The sequence below is a fragment of the Coloeus monedula genome (assembly GCF_965178545.1).
Source record: "Coloeus monedula genome assembly, chromosome: 1".
NCBI classification, from domain to species: Eukaryota; Metazoa; Chordata; class Aves; order Passeriformes; family Corvidae; genus Coloeus; species Coloeus monedula.
In genome coordinates this window covers 138,256,632-138,270,829 of record NC_138781.1, presented here as the reverse complement: position 1 = coordinate 138,270,829, position 14,198 = coordinate 138,256,632, and the positions used below count along the sequence as shown (strand labels likewise).

Genomic DNA, 14,198 nt, shown 5'->3' with positions numbered 1-14,198 from the left:
TACTTAGTCTTCTCCATTTCATCCACAATACTCACAGTTAATCCTGTTTCTTGAAAAATATGTATAAGCCTTGTTTTACTGGGAAGGGGTTTTTCCCCAGGTCATCCAGTCAATCACAGACTTCACAAAGCAATTTTCTTCCTTCTGCAAAAGGGCCTGTTGGTGAGGCTAGCATAGCATGCTTGCATCAGGCCCTCTGCTGCAGTGGCATCATTTCCATGTTAATGAACTCATTCCACACCTCCAGCAGTGCTGCTTGTGTAAGTCTACAAGGACTTTCACATGAGAAGACCCAGCCCTGCAGTGCCTTTCCCTCAAGGGTACCAGAAACATGGGAAAGGAAGCTGTGAAAAACAGCAAGAATAAATCACCCTTATTGTCTGGGAATTAGCGATAAACAGAAGTCCCAAGCCAGAGACGGACGTGCCATTTTAACTACACTTGACCTCCAGTGAGGCACTTTGTGAAGAAAGGATTTAGTTTTCTTACAAACCTGCTGCGTACCCCTTTCACCAGATGGTCACTAGTTCATCTTCCTTGAGAAACAGTGAATTACCATCACTTCATAATGAATTACCACTTCGTAGGCTCCTTCCCCAAGCTATTCTGAACTTCTTCTCTGCCCAGCCCCTGTGCTTCAGTGCCTGGGTCCCCCCTAAGGCACGGCAGGGCCGGGCACAGTGTGAGAGCACGGTGTGAGGGCGCGGTGTGAGGGCGCAGCGGGGCCAGGCACAGGGTGAGGGCGCGGTGTGAGGGCGCGGCGGGGCCAGGCACAGGGTGAGGGCATGGTGCTGCTGCTGGGCCCGGTGCTGCTGCTGGGTCCTGCCAGGCCCAGTGTGTGTGGAGGGGCTTCTGCTCCGCAGGGTGCGACACAGCCACAGCTCTGAGCCGGTGAGGGTGCACCTGGTGCCACCCTGAGCCCTGCCCTCCCACCTGGCCCTCACACCCTCCTGGTTCTCCTGATGCTTCCATGTCGGAAGGCAGAGCGCTGCTTGTGGAGCACACACATTTGCAGGGTGAAATCCAGCAGTGCCTGAGAGGCAAATCCAAAAGAAAGCCAAGAGTTGTGGCAGAAGGGTACGGTAAGCCTGTTTAATGGGAAACCCTGGCCAAACAGCAGCAGCTGTTGGCTCCAAGCGCCTCTTTTCCTTGGCCTCTGGCAGAGAGGTGCAGCTGCTTAATTTGGGTCATTAATCCCATGAACAACTCTAGCAAGTGTATGGCGGTCAGTCCAGGCAAATTGCACACTTGATTGCAGGATTTTTTTTTTGACAAGCTGGGGGTTAACCAAGTGTTGGATCTTGAATTGCCTAAATCCATACCTCAGGAGTGACCCTTTCCACAGAGACAGTTACAAAACAGCTGGAACACAGGTTTGAAGTATTCCAAGAAATAGTGAGCTTCAGAGAGTAATGTACGGACGGCCCCAGGCAACAGAAGTGGATGATTTCAAGGTAAATCTGCCAGTTTATCTCTACTTTTGCTTTGTTCCTTGTTGAGTTGCCTCTGTCATGTCCCCCTCTATCCTTCCTCTGGATTTCTTAGGAAAGTAAAGGGGAGCATGTGATGCTGAGCTTTTCTGTGAAAGCAGAGTGGCTGTCAGCCTTCTCTTTGCTCTCTGGCCTTTTCCAGTCCTTGGCTCCAAGCAAAATCTCTCCAAGCTTTTCCACTTGTCAGGGTACACACTGTTATCCTTTCTGAGCAGCATAGTTTTACCTCAACAGCCCTATTTCAGGGCCCTTTTTGATGAACACTTACTTATACTGGTGGGTTAGGTAGGTGCTTCTCTTGGCAACTTCCTTGCTGTGCTCTCAGTTGCAGTGATAGGACCACTCTGAAGCAGTTTTAAAGCCAGTAAATCTGGATGGGTATCAATCTATTTCTCCCAACTCTGTATGACTGCACCAACAGTAGGAGTAGCACAGTTAAAAGGCAGTTGAGTCACAGCAGGGCTGCCATGAGAAGCGATGTTTGCTGAGGTACACCCTTGGAGTAGCAGCTCTGCAATTCTGTTCCCTGTTGGACATCTCACAGTAGTGTTTTGCTTTGGTAAATGGAACATTTTGGATAACCTATCTGAACTAATAAATCAACTTATGCATTTGCTTCCATTTTTAAAAGTCCTACTGTTTGTTGCTCAACAGGTTTTAACATCATTAGTCCTCTCAGCAAAATCATTCCCTTCTCTGCATCCCTGGTAACTGAGAGTTTGCCTCATGCTGGGCTTTAGAACTTGTTAGCTGATTTTTATTCTCAGTTCTTTCATTCCTGCTGTTGGTAGCTCCCACACTTAGTCTTGAAGTTTACAACTACACTGTTGTCTCTTAACTGCCTTCCCTATTCTTCTGAGAGGTTGCTTGTCTATAATTATTATACCCTGTTCTGCTTCTTCTACTTGAAATACTCTGTTACTGTAGAAAAAATGCACATGTATGAGAAGCCTTAAACTCCAGGATAAAGTAATTTTCACCACAAGTGACCAGATCACATGTCATGACCACAGTGTCCCGCAGATGAAACAATTCTGTGATGTAAAGGATGTAGATTTCAAATAAACTTTGTCATGGATAGATTTCGGCATTGCTATACTTGAGGGTATTTCTTGAATACTACTCTGGAGGGTCTGTCTCTGGCATCTGTTGGATAAGCTGCTGAACTAACTGTGCCCCTTTCAGGGTAGCAATTTTCAAAGCTCTCCTATTCCACCTCTACAAGCTCCTCTCCTAACTTGTGATGCAAAGGACACATAATTCTTGTTTGTGAGGCTGTGCCTTATCTGCCCCTTTTCTTTTTCTGTGCATCTTCCTGCTTCCCATCACTTTTTAGTCTGAGAGTGCTTCTGTTGTTGGACGCTCCCAAAGTCTGTTTCTTCACCGTCTCCCAGAGCAGTTGTTCTCTCAAAAAGAACAGTATGAAGGGAACACCTGTTCAGAGGCACTGTGTGCTGATGGAGCATATGATGTTTTGGACGCATTGTTGAATGGGGAGGTGCAGATATACTGACTGTGAGCAACTTACCCCTTGGTGCCTCATCTCCTGAAGGGTTTCTCGGCCTTAAGCTGAGGACCCAAGGAAAATCATAAAGTGGGAAATGTGATCAACCAATAATGATATATTAAAAGAGATCTTGCTTAAAATGAGTTGCTTAGGTAGAGCTGTCAGAAATGCTGAGGAGACTGGTGCAACTTTAGCCCTTGTCCTCTTGCATAGGCACTTGGCTGCAAATTGACAGAAGGTGCCTGTCTTGGTATGAGGATCTACAGGCTCAACCTTCCTCTGGGAGATGGGGCTTTGTATTGGCTCTAAGAGAGTCCAGATGTGGCTCTATGTTCTCCCATTTTGCTTCTTCTTTTAGGAGCTAAAGCATTTGATTGCTCTAGAAATCCAGTTTTCATTTCCTCTTTTGTCTTGGTATTTTATTTAGTATTAGCAGTAGGAAGGAGAGCTGAAGGACGAGTCTCCCTTTGCTTGGGATGAATTACACATGTATTGGGCTGTTTTCACTTGCTGAACTGAGATATGTGCAGCCATTCTCTGCAAATGACTGGGAACACCTTCAGCTGGAGTGCCAATGGACATGGTAGATGGATATGCATTTGAAGGATCTAAGCTTTGGCTTAGATTTACCTGAGGACAGCCAGGCAGTGCTCTGTGATGTACTCATGCTCTCTCCTGAGAGGTCTCTGGGGATTGCACACTGACCAGAGCACCCCTAATAGAGCTCTGGGGATTTATTCTACTTATGGAGAGGCAAGGCTCTCTTGCAAGACTAAGTTACAAAAGCTTCTAGAGTGGGATCGAGATCATCTGGACAATGATTTGTGCTTTAAAAATGTCGCTGGATTTCTAGGCCCTTCCTGGTTTCTGCCTTCGTGATTTTTTCGTGACGGTGGCATTTGGCTTTTCAGTTTGGCAGCTGCTTAACAGGTCCCTCTCTAAAGAAATACCACAATCATTAACTGACTAAAGAATTATAATAATTAAGCTACTTCTATTGCAGGACTGAAAAGAACAAATCATTTCTTCCAGTTGTTGGAGTATTCACTGGGTTACTTCAAGGCAGGGAGTAAATAGGAAATGTCTTCTGTAGGGTTAAGAGCGAAATGCAACATTGGTGGATTCTGGTCATGATGCCACCCTTGACTGAGTCACTTAGCATCTGTGATACCTATAAATGACTGTTGGGGAAATAGTTCGAAAAAATCTGTTAGTCATGGTACAGCAATTGGTAAAAAGTAATTAAATATAGAAAATATCTTTTAAAGTTTCATTTAGTCAGTCATGTACCAGAATGGCTTCATACCTTTGATTGTTTGACAGTTTCTGCACACATACATTTTTATTTTCCCATGAAACATGTTCAGGCATTTTTATCTTAGAATGGTGTCTCCTCCTTTTTTTAATATTTAATCAAATGACTGAGAAGGAGAGGCCTATAGGTCTGTTCCTTCTGTATATAATCCATACATAATAGCTGTATAGTTTTAATGCTGCTCTATTTTTTCTGTTTAGCATTTTTGTCCCTGTTATTCTGTCTGACTTTGAGATCTGCACATTTCCAGCATGGCCCTGGGTGAAACAGCCGATCTAGACAGCAGAGGCAGGACTAACACCAAAGGGACCAGCCTGGTAGCTCACAGCATCAGCTTCCCCAGACCCAAATGGTAAAGGTCTGGCTGCACTGGGCAGTGCTCTTGATCCACCAGTTGGTCTGTGTGTGAAGGCAGAGGCAAGAAGGAAGAGGAGGCTCAGGTATAGTATCTGAAGCAGTACATCACCCTCACAGGAACCAGGGACTGAAAAGCCCAGAACACCCAGGTACACAGGATTTTAAAGGAAGGTGGGGCAAGGGGCAGGAACAACTTCAGGGCCAATAGAAGAAGTGAAGGGGAGGGGTCACAGGCAGGGCTGTACACAGCTACCCAATGAGAGTGAGCTTGGGGAGGGGAGAAATTCAAAGGGACCAATGGGACATTGAGGGGAGAAGAACTTTCTAGAACAGGGGAGGGGAAAGGGGTGGTATACACGGAGGATTGCCAAACAGAGCAAGGCATATACAATGCTAAAAGGGGAGGGGAAGCAACAAACTGATTGACAACATTTTAATTTGGGACAAACCATGTACGGGAAAAAGGGGACGCCAGAACACTAGACTAAGTAGGAGATAATTAATTTTGGTCAACTACACTTTGAAACTGGTGATGTCTCCTGCTGAGGAGAGAAATATTCATTGCAGAAACGTGAAAAAAAGCCAGCAGCAACTATGGCCTGTGTCTTTACTCCTCTTTTTGAAGATAATAGCTCTTAGAGCTTAAAATTGTCATAGTTAGGGAAGCTATCTATTTTAGGTGGAAGTCTTGGATGAAGACTAAGTACCTCTTCCACCAGGTTGGAACACCCTGAGTTTTCAACACTGTACACAAATACACACTTAAAGTTTATGGGCATTTTCCTTTAATTCTTTGGGACATGAAAAAACGTAATCAGTTGCAAGAAGTTTCTCTTCTCTGTAGCCCAGATCCTGAGGACTCATGATTGCCTCCTCAGCAGCAGGCACCGACATGAATTAATTATTTTTTTAAGTAGGCCGGAGTCTCAGTTTGTCTGAAGTGATGATAACGGACAGCACCACTTTGTGTAGGTGAGGCATGGTCTGAACACAGAGGGAAGGGAGAGGACCACCTGGTTGTCAGACTCCTGGAAAATTTTCTTGCTCTATTTCCTCAGTTTGCCTGCCTGTAGAGCAGAGATAAGTTTTCCCTGGAGGAAAATCATGTATGTGAAGAGCTTTGAAAATAAAAACCACTCTACGCTCTCTATTGCAGTTAGCTTTACATTAAACCAAAGCATGTACTGTATCTCTGAGTGACTCAAACATCATATCTAAAAATCAAGACCTGGGAAATGCTAGTGTGTTGTCAGTGTAGGGAAAGTGGAGTTGTGAGAATATGCTTTACTCCTGGTTTTAGCCAAGAAAAAGAAAAGGCATTGCTAATTCTTGCAGTAATAAACTTTTTTTCCTTCATACTTCAGTTGCTGGAGTCATGTGAAAGACTTAGGCAGCAAGGGCCAGAGGGGAAAATGTCATCTTTCACATGATTTAATGACACTAATTGCTGAGTAGAATACTGGTGCATAAATTTAATTAGTAGTAATGTCTCAGCATTCTGTAGGGAGTCTCATTTTACTGATCAGATGACACATTGTTTTGATTTAGGTTAAAGAATGTTTCCAGGCAAACTTGCTGTATTTTGCTGTGTTTAGTAATGTGCATTTTGAGAAAGTAAACATAGCTTATCCTTCTCTTGAGAGTGTTTGCCTACAGTAGAGAATTTTTATACTTTCAAGTGACCAAATACTGTCAAATGTCCAAACCTATTGGAGCCATCTTATATCAATTGTAAAGTAGTGTAATTGTGGTTTTCTAGTACTTCCAGGTCTGTTTATAGATGATGTAGGGTTGGTACAGAGATGTTATGCCCATCTTAGCCAGCTGTAATAACTGGGGGAAGAATCAAACTTTCTGATAATTTTGTTCATTGAAGATTTTTTTGGGTTTTTTTGGTTTAGGGTTTTTTTGATTTAGGATTTTTTTGGGTTTGTTGTTTGGGTTTGTTTTTTTGTTGTTGTTGGTTGGTTGGTTGGTTTTTGTGTCTTTTTTTCCCTTGTCAATATTAGATGATCGGATAACTTTTATCACCTCTCACAGACAAAAGAGTAAAAGCCTCTGAAGTAGCACAAGGACAGAAGTTACCAGCTCATAAAAAATAGTTATGTGGGTACAGAACAAAGAAATCCTGTATGGACATACTGGAAAGAGAAGACATCTGTAACCAGACCTTACTTGTGTGTAAGACCTAGCTGCTAAAGTTAGTATAATACTAACTTTTGTGGCTTGGAGCAGGAGCTCAGAAGTGGTAAGATTCTAAAAATGGGGACCTCACACAAAAAGAGGTTGCTCACTTGGGCTGTCTTCTGGTGGCTGCCCTGATAAAGGCAGTGCCCTTGCTGTGGGCCCTGAGGTCCATCAGGGAGGTTCTGGGTGGGTGCCCTGTGCCTTTTGCAGGACATCATGTCTTGCTGTCAAAACAAGAGAGCACTGAAAGCTCCTTGGAAACTATGGATACTTCCTCATTTTTGTTTAGCTTTCCTTTGTCTGTTTTGCAGCTGAGGCAGCTTTTTGGGAGCACTGTGCCTGCTTTCCCATCCAAAGTTTTACTGGACAATGGCCAAACCAATTGGTGAGAGAGAGGCAGTCACAGCTGGAGCAGTATCTTCAGAATGGTAAGCTTGGCTATAACAACCTGATCAGCTTTCATATGTTGGCTTAAACCTTCAAGGATGTGTCTACAACTGTGACTGCAGGGTGCTCTACCTTCTATACTGAGCTGAGTTAGGGTGTTATCTAAAAGGCTGGGGCTAAATGTTGCCACCCTGTCCTGGCTGTTGGTTCACTGGGTTTAGAACATCAGGGTATCATATTTCTCTTGTTTCTGAAGCAGCTGCCTTTCAGCAGGTTTCCCAAAATGTAAGAGTGCAGTTTCACACTGAACAGTCTGTAGTCTGTCCATTCACTGTCCCTCTGGATCAGTGAGTGGAGCCACCCACCTCCGCTGCTCCATAACTGCCAGAGCTGATGTGGGACCCAGTGTGTAAAAGGCAGAGGCAAAAAAGGCAGGCACTTGGACAAGCAGAAGTGTAACACAGACCTCCTCCCTTCAATGGTTTGCAATAAGACTTTATGAGAATTATAGGAAGAGTTTGTAGAAAAATTAAATCTCAGTGCAATGTGCTGTGTCATAGGGATCTGCAGGATCCCTAGAATGGGTCTTGTGAATTTCATGTAAGCCAAGAAAAAAGAAAAATCCATTTCAACTACCCAAAGTTGCAGGGGAACGAGCTTCAAGAGGTTTTGTAGCCTCTGGCCTCAGATATTTTGTGCCAAGACTTACATAAGAGAAACTCAGGGTTAGTCTTTAAAGTTTTACTTAGTGATTATTCTCTTTTTCCACTTGAGTATTCATTTCTTTTAAAGTTACTGTCCATGAGTGACCACAGAGTTACATGGCCAAGAACATTACTGAGGTCTTGCTTTGGGAGAAGAGCAGCATTCCATGTATTTTTTCCGTGCTCATAGCTTCAGTGATTTAACAGACTGATAAAGGCAGTTGGGCAGAAACCAAAGGATGAGTAGTAAAGTAACACTGACTGTTTAGTCACTTTTTTAGTCACAGTTTACTTTAGTGGCCATGTTTTCATCTGTTGGCTACATTTGGTTTCCTCCCTCCCCATTTTCCTTTTGTGTTTCAGTTACTTTGCACTCAAATATTACAAATAGTGATGTCTTCATAGATTCTTTTTGAAAGCTACAACAGGTAAGTTTTGAATTTTTCAGCCAAATAGTTTGCTATATGAAAGAGTTGAAATATTATCCTACCTCCCAAGTTCAAGAATTCCTTTGCTATCTTCCTTTCCTTGTGTTCTTAGCGTATCACTCTGCCTTGTAAAACAGTGAGTTCCAATGACAGAGTGCTCTCTGTGAAGCCTGGGTGGCAATAATAATAGTATTGCTATTGTTTTTTTCTCCATGTACAAACTTGTTTCTCACATGGAAAGAACTGCTTCCTTTGTTTTTATATTCTGTGGCATATCTGATGAATCTTTTGCCTCTAAACAGTTCACAGGAAAGTCTTTGTGAGAGCTCAATAGAAGGATTACACACATTCTTGGATTTTGCAATTGTAAATGCTTTTTGATAGTGTCAGTGGTTTGCACTGATGAGTGTATTGATGACTGCTGGGAAAATGTCGTGTTCTCTTATCTTGCAGTTGTAGTGATGGGCAGAATCTGGCATATATTTAGGTTGTTGTAGCCTAGATGACTTTTCAAATCCATATTAATGTGGCCCATGGCATGTCTGATCTTTCTTTGGCAGGCTTGGAGCTTTCATAACTTTTGCTTGTGTCTGACTATTGGAAGTTGCCATATGTCCCTTTTCCATTCCTCCTTTCCTGTTGCTGTGGTTCTAATGACAATAGTAGTGTTTTGGAGCAGGGGGTGCAGTATGATTCCACAGCATTTTTAGGGAGGGGATGCTGTTTTCATTTTCTGGGAAGTGCTTGGTGTGCTGTGATAACCTTGCTTGAAGTGAACTGTTCTGGGAAGTGGGCAAGTTTTGAAGGACCAAATAAGAGGTTTGTGTCTCCATAATGCTTCACTTTGCTATGTGTGACTAAGGTATGTAAGGGGAGTTCAGGAGGGCTATAGAAAATGGTGCGAATAAGTGTTTCTAACAAATTCTAGAAAGGTTTTTCCTACATACTTTGTAAATAAAAATATACTGTTTATTTACAGTCTCTTAAATTCAGACCTACTGGAGTGCTAAAGACAGTGAATGATTTCTGATTTCTGTTGTGAGAAGCAGTCTCTTTAGTTCTGATCCAATGCCTGCTATAGCCCTACAGATGACTCCCAGTAATTACTGATGAGTCTTAATTAGTCTTGATGAGACTGATAACAGGGCTGCTAAAGAAAGTTAAATCCATCAGGAATGCCTGCAATATGTCGTCAAACACTGCCAACTGACTTTTCTTCTACAAAGTTCTGGCAGGAAATAATTCTTCAAAATATCAGTCTCCAGGGTTTAAAGATGTCTTTTGACATGACAACATTGTGGATTTCTCTTAAGGCACCAGCAGAAATAATGTATATTATTTTTTTCTCTACACCAGGCCCTTTTGGTGAGGAGGGGTGATTTGGTAAGTACATGTGCAGTACTAATTTTACAGGTTATGTACACGTGTGTATGCTTATAAAGGTAGGTGATGACTGTGCTACCAAAAGCAGACAGTTATTTTGTAGAGGTCAAGATAAGCACAGAATTATTCCTTAAATGGTACAAAGTCAGTACATTCTCAAGACATAAAATGAACCCAAATTTCTGTTCCACAATACAGTGGATTTTAATAAGCTATGTTTAGGCTTCCTGGTTGGCAAAGACTGTAGTTCTACAGCTTTATTTGCTTACAATTAAAACTTAAAATGGCTGTGCTTTCATAAATGCTGCTTCATAATACAAATAGCAGTAGTGCTTTTTGTGTTCTTTTATTATGACAAAGAACAATCTCCAAATAGAGATCAAATAACTCTGTGAAAGACAAGAGTGCATTAATTGTCTTCACCTGCGCACAGTGCTTTTTATTGGTGTGACTGAGAGTTGAATAAGTATTCATTTTGGCTATTAAAGAATCTCACCCAACAAACTGGCCTTGTGCTGCATGTTCTAGTATTTATTAGCATACTGTGACTCGAGAGATGTTTTATGTCAGAGTGACAAAATTTCTCTAACAGCATTGAAAGACACAGAGTGAAGTTCATTCTTAAAGCACCTCTGTGCTGTTCTTTTCTTCCCCATTGTTGAAGATGTGTAGGCAGCACTTAGTGTCCTACGTGTTTCTCAGGAGGGAAAACATAGTGAATGTTTCTGTGTTATTGAAACTTAGTGTTAAAACCAGTCATTACCCCAAACTTGCTCATGTCATATTGCAAGAGGGATGATTAATGAATAAAAATATCATTAAAAATATGAAAAAGTATGTTTCTTTACTGGCAATGGCATGGACTGCCCTTGAGTAGTCTGTCTTGGCAGCCTGAAACAAGTTAGCACACACCTGTGCAAGCAACCTGGCAGCTGATGTGGGAGAAGTGGCAGAGGGATTGCACTGCAGGTGGTGATGAATGGGAAGCAGTCACTTTTCTGCCACCATAGCAATTTATTGAGCAGAGATATGTCTGCAGGTCAAACCAGTATAGCTTTTACAATAGAAATCTTCATTTTTAATAGAATGAAAAGATGGGAAACTAAAGGTGAATGAGCTTACTAGGGCATTTTTTCCCTAAAAGTTCTATTGCTGACCTTTTTTCACCTTCACTTCTATCTTTTACTATGAGAGAGATTAGGGCTATTCTCTCAAAAAATCCATTAGTACTTACTTCATTTTCTTGATTTGCCTTAAACAGCAGTATTTAAGCTTCTACCTGAAGGGATTTGTATGTGTCACTGACTAAAATATAATATGCAAAGGGAAAAATCAAACTGAATTTAAGACTTTTTTGGTCCTTGTTCTGTCTTTCTTCTGAATGGGGTTGTGAAGTGTGTGCTGGAGTGGGAGTGCTGTGCAAGGACCGTGGCTTTACTGCAGCTACTTGACAGTATTGAACATAACTCATCTGTGTCTGCACTCAGCATCACACCAACCAGCTGTTTCCCCCAACCGTATCTAACAGGGCCAAATTTCCAAGTTTGGAACAAGCCCATGCAGGCTAACCCTGCTTTCCGGGCACCTGGTTTTGCCTGGCACCACCTTTTCCTGCTGCAGAGGTTACAGCAGGCATACTCTGGCTGTTGGCCCAGTAACTTATCTCATGGGAGGAGTTGTCAAGGGACAGCAGAACACCCAACACGATGGGAGACAGCTTGACAGAATGGATGTCTTGCTCAAAACAAGCATTGCTGAAATATTTACCAACACTATCATGTAGTAGAGTTGAACACAGAGTTGAATGACCTAACACCCCTGCCCTTCCACTCTCTCAAACTCTGCAAACTTGACCAATCTGGAAAGACTGATTCCGTATATCCCTTACTACCTCCAGCTCCTAAAGACAAATGCTGTGGTTCTTGCAAGAAGCCACTAACAAGAGGAGACCTTGTGACTATGTTGTGTCTTCTCCTTTTTCATCAGGAGAAAGACAGTATGAGCAGGTACATATAATCCCTATCATTTCCATGCAACTCATCGATATCCTGGAATGTAACCTGAGATTATGGTCTGTGTTGGGCACCCATGGAATAATGTGGTGTATTCAGGATGCAGCTGTGAGGACAGCCAGTAATTATGCACTTATGAATAGAATTAAGACATGTTTCCTTGAAGTAGCAGAAGTTTGGAGTTGGCAATCTAGGAGGCTGACCTTTTCCAGTCTGTGTTGAACACCAGCCTCTAACATGAGAAAAAGGATTCAGGTGCTGATGAAAGGACAGATGAAAAATTTGAGTACTTGAGCAAATATAACAGAGCAGAGCCCGATAACAGGCAAAAAGTAGCCTTCTTATGTGGTTCTTCAGCAAAGGACTCTGATATAAGGTGGTTCCCTCTTTCTGAAAAGCAAGCATGAGGCCAAGGATTGAATACCATAAGAGAGTTGTGGTGTGTATGGTATTGGAAATGTAGGTAAAATGTGACCCAGAAATCTGAAGGTGTTACCAGGAATCAAAGCTGGTCTGATCACAGGCTGTTTTCTTGGCTAGAGCCCCTGTCTCTGACCATGCAATCTCTGCTTCCCTGACCTTGTAACACACCATTTGTGCAAGCAATGGAGGAATGCATGTTTGGAACATTCCTCTCTTCTCACTCAGTAACTCACAAATGTGTTGGATGTGTATGTACACAAACAGAAGACTGAGTACCTAAGATTTCAGCACTGCCCTAAAAATGTTACTTGTTCATATCAAACTAGGTTGTGTTTCTTATTTATTTAACTTCTATTTCAAAAGTGCAGGTGGACACAGAACTGAATTTCATCTGAATTTCATATGGGAAGTTCCTATACTTTCAGACTTGTATTGTGTGCTGGCCAAGGGGGAAGGTTTCTGGCATAGAAAGCTTTGAAGAATTTTAATTCAAAGGTGTCTGTTTTATTTTTGTTTCAATGTTAAGATACAGTTCAGTCTCCTGACCTGCTGTTCTTTTCAAATCTGTTGTAATAAGGACTCATTCTCATCCTTTCTCCTTTTATGGTCCATGCTTCTTAGCTGAGCAACAGACCCACTGAGAGCTTGCTGAGGATTCAGGTTTGACTCCTGTTAAAACAAAATCACTTAACTTTAAGTTCTCTAAAGGAAAAATGGGAGGAATAAAAAGATATATAGATATCTTTCTTGCTATATTAAATACATATTTTTGAGGTCTTTCTGTTTGTTTCCATTTTTGTTGGCTTATTGTTTGTTTCTGTTTTTCTTTCTTTATGAAAACTTCTCTTTTTTTCATCAAAACCAAAACCCAAAGAAAATGCCTTATCAGCTCTGTACTATTCTGTACTCCTATGTTAATGATTGAGCTGTGCTTTAAGCTACTGGGATAGACTAGTGGGTAGTAGACAGCAGTTCTAGATGTTTCAGGAGATTTTACTGCAGGTAATAGTAACACTGTTAAGGGGATATTCAAACAATATTAAGGGATACAAAAAAGTGTCCAATTCAAGTTACTTGGCATGTTTCCTGAATTTCAGGAGAAAAAGTGTAGGAAACAGGAATAATTCTACTGAACATCTACTGTTGCCAAAACACAAGGTTTCTTTATGTTGGTGCCTGTTTTGAGTAGATAAGACTCTAGTGCTCTTTCCAAAACTGAAATAGTTTCTTGGGACAAAATCTGAGCTTTTGCTGCAAATTTATTTAAAAAGAAATTTCCATCAATTTTGGAAGTGATTAGGATTGCCACGTGCACTTACGGAATGGATCATTGCTCACAGTGGTAATTGTTTTTTCTGTTGTATTTGTATTAAAGTTATGCTTGATTCTATCATGTTATTTTTGGGACATGTCTGTATTTGTATTCCTTCACTTAACACTGTCTTCTCCTGCCTTACAGACTGCACTGTTTCCTCCTTTTGTTTCATGTAAGTAATTTTCTTTGGTCTCAACAATACTTCACTGATAAGAGGCTAAACACAAATATTTGTAACACTGAACAATGTGTGGAGTTTCTGGCATGGACAGTTCTGCCTGCTGAGTTAAAAGCAGGTGATAAAAGGAAGGGGGAAGGGAAATCCCCAAACGCAACAGTTTAGGATGATTCTTATTTTTGGTTTGCTGTATCATAACCTTACTAAGGGAATCACAGAATTATGGATTGGTTTGGGTTGGAAGGACCCTTAAAGATCATCTAGTTGCAATCCCCCTGCCATGGGCGGGGACACCTTCCACTAGACCAGATTGCTGAGAGCCCTGCCCACCCTGTTCTTAAACACTTCCAGGAATGGGACATCCACAGCTTCTCTGGGCAATCTGTTCCAGTGTCTCAACACCCTCACAGTAAAGATTTTCGGCCTAGTATCTAATCTAAACCCACCCTCCATTTAAATCCATTCTCCCTTGTTCTATTACCACATGTCCCTTTAAAAAGAACAGTAATCAA

The 14,198-nt window shown here is 41.9% G+C and overlaps 1 protein-coding gene across 1 annotated transcript in view; it reads left to right on the top strand.

The window, feature by feature from the left end:
• SNX31 (sorting nexin 31) overlaps positions 1–14,198 on the top strand; it is a gene marked incomplete at both ends in the record, with an annotated part of 34,264 nt that overhangs the window by 6,399 nt on the left and 13,667 nt on the right. Inside the window, 5 exon segments of the mRNA XM_082287343.1 lie at positions 7,168–7,206; positions 7,208–7,246; positions 7,248–7,284; positions 8,311–8,360; positions 8,364–8,375. Of these exon segments, the coding sequence (XP_082143469.1) occupies positions 7,168–7,206; positions 7,208–7,246; positions 7,248–7,284; positions 8,311–8,360; positions 8,364–8,375 (177 nt within the window).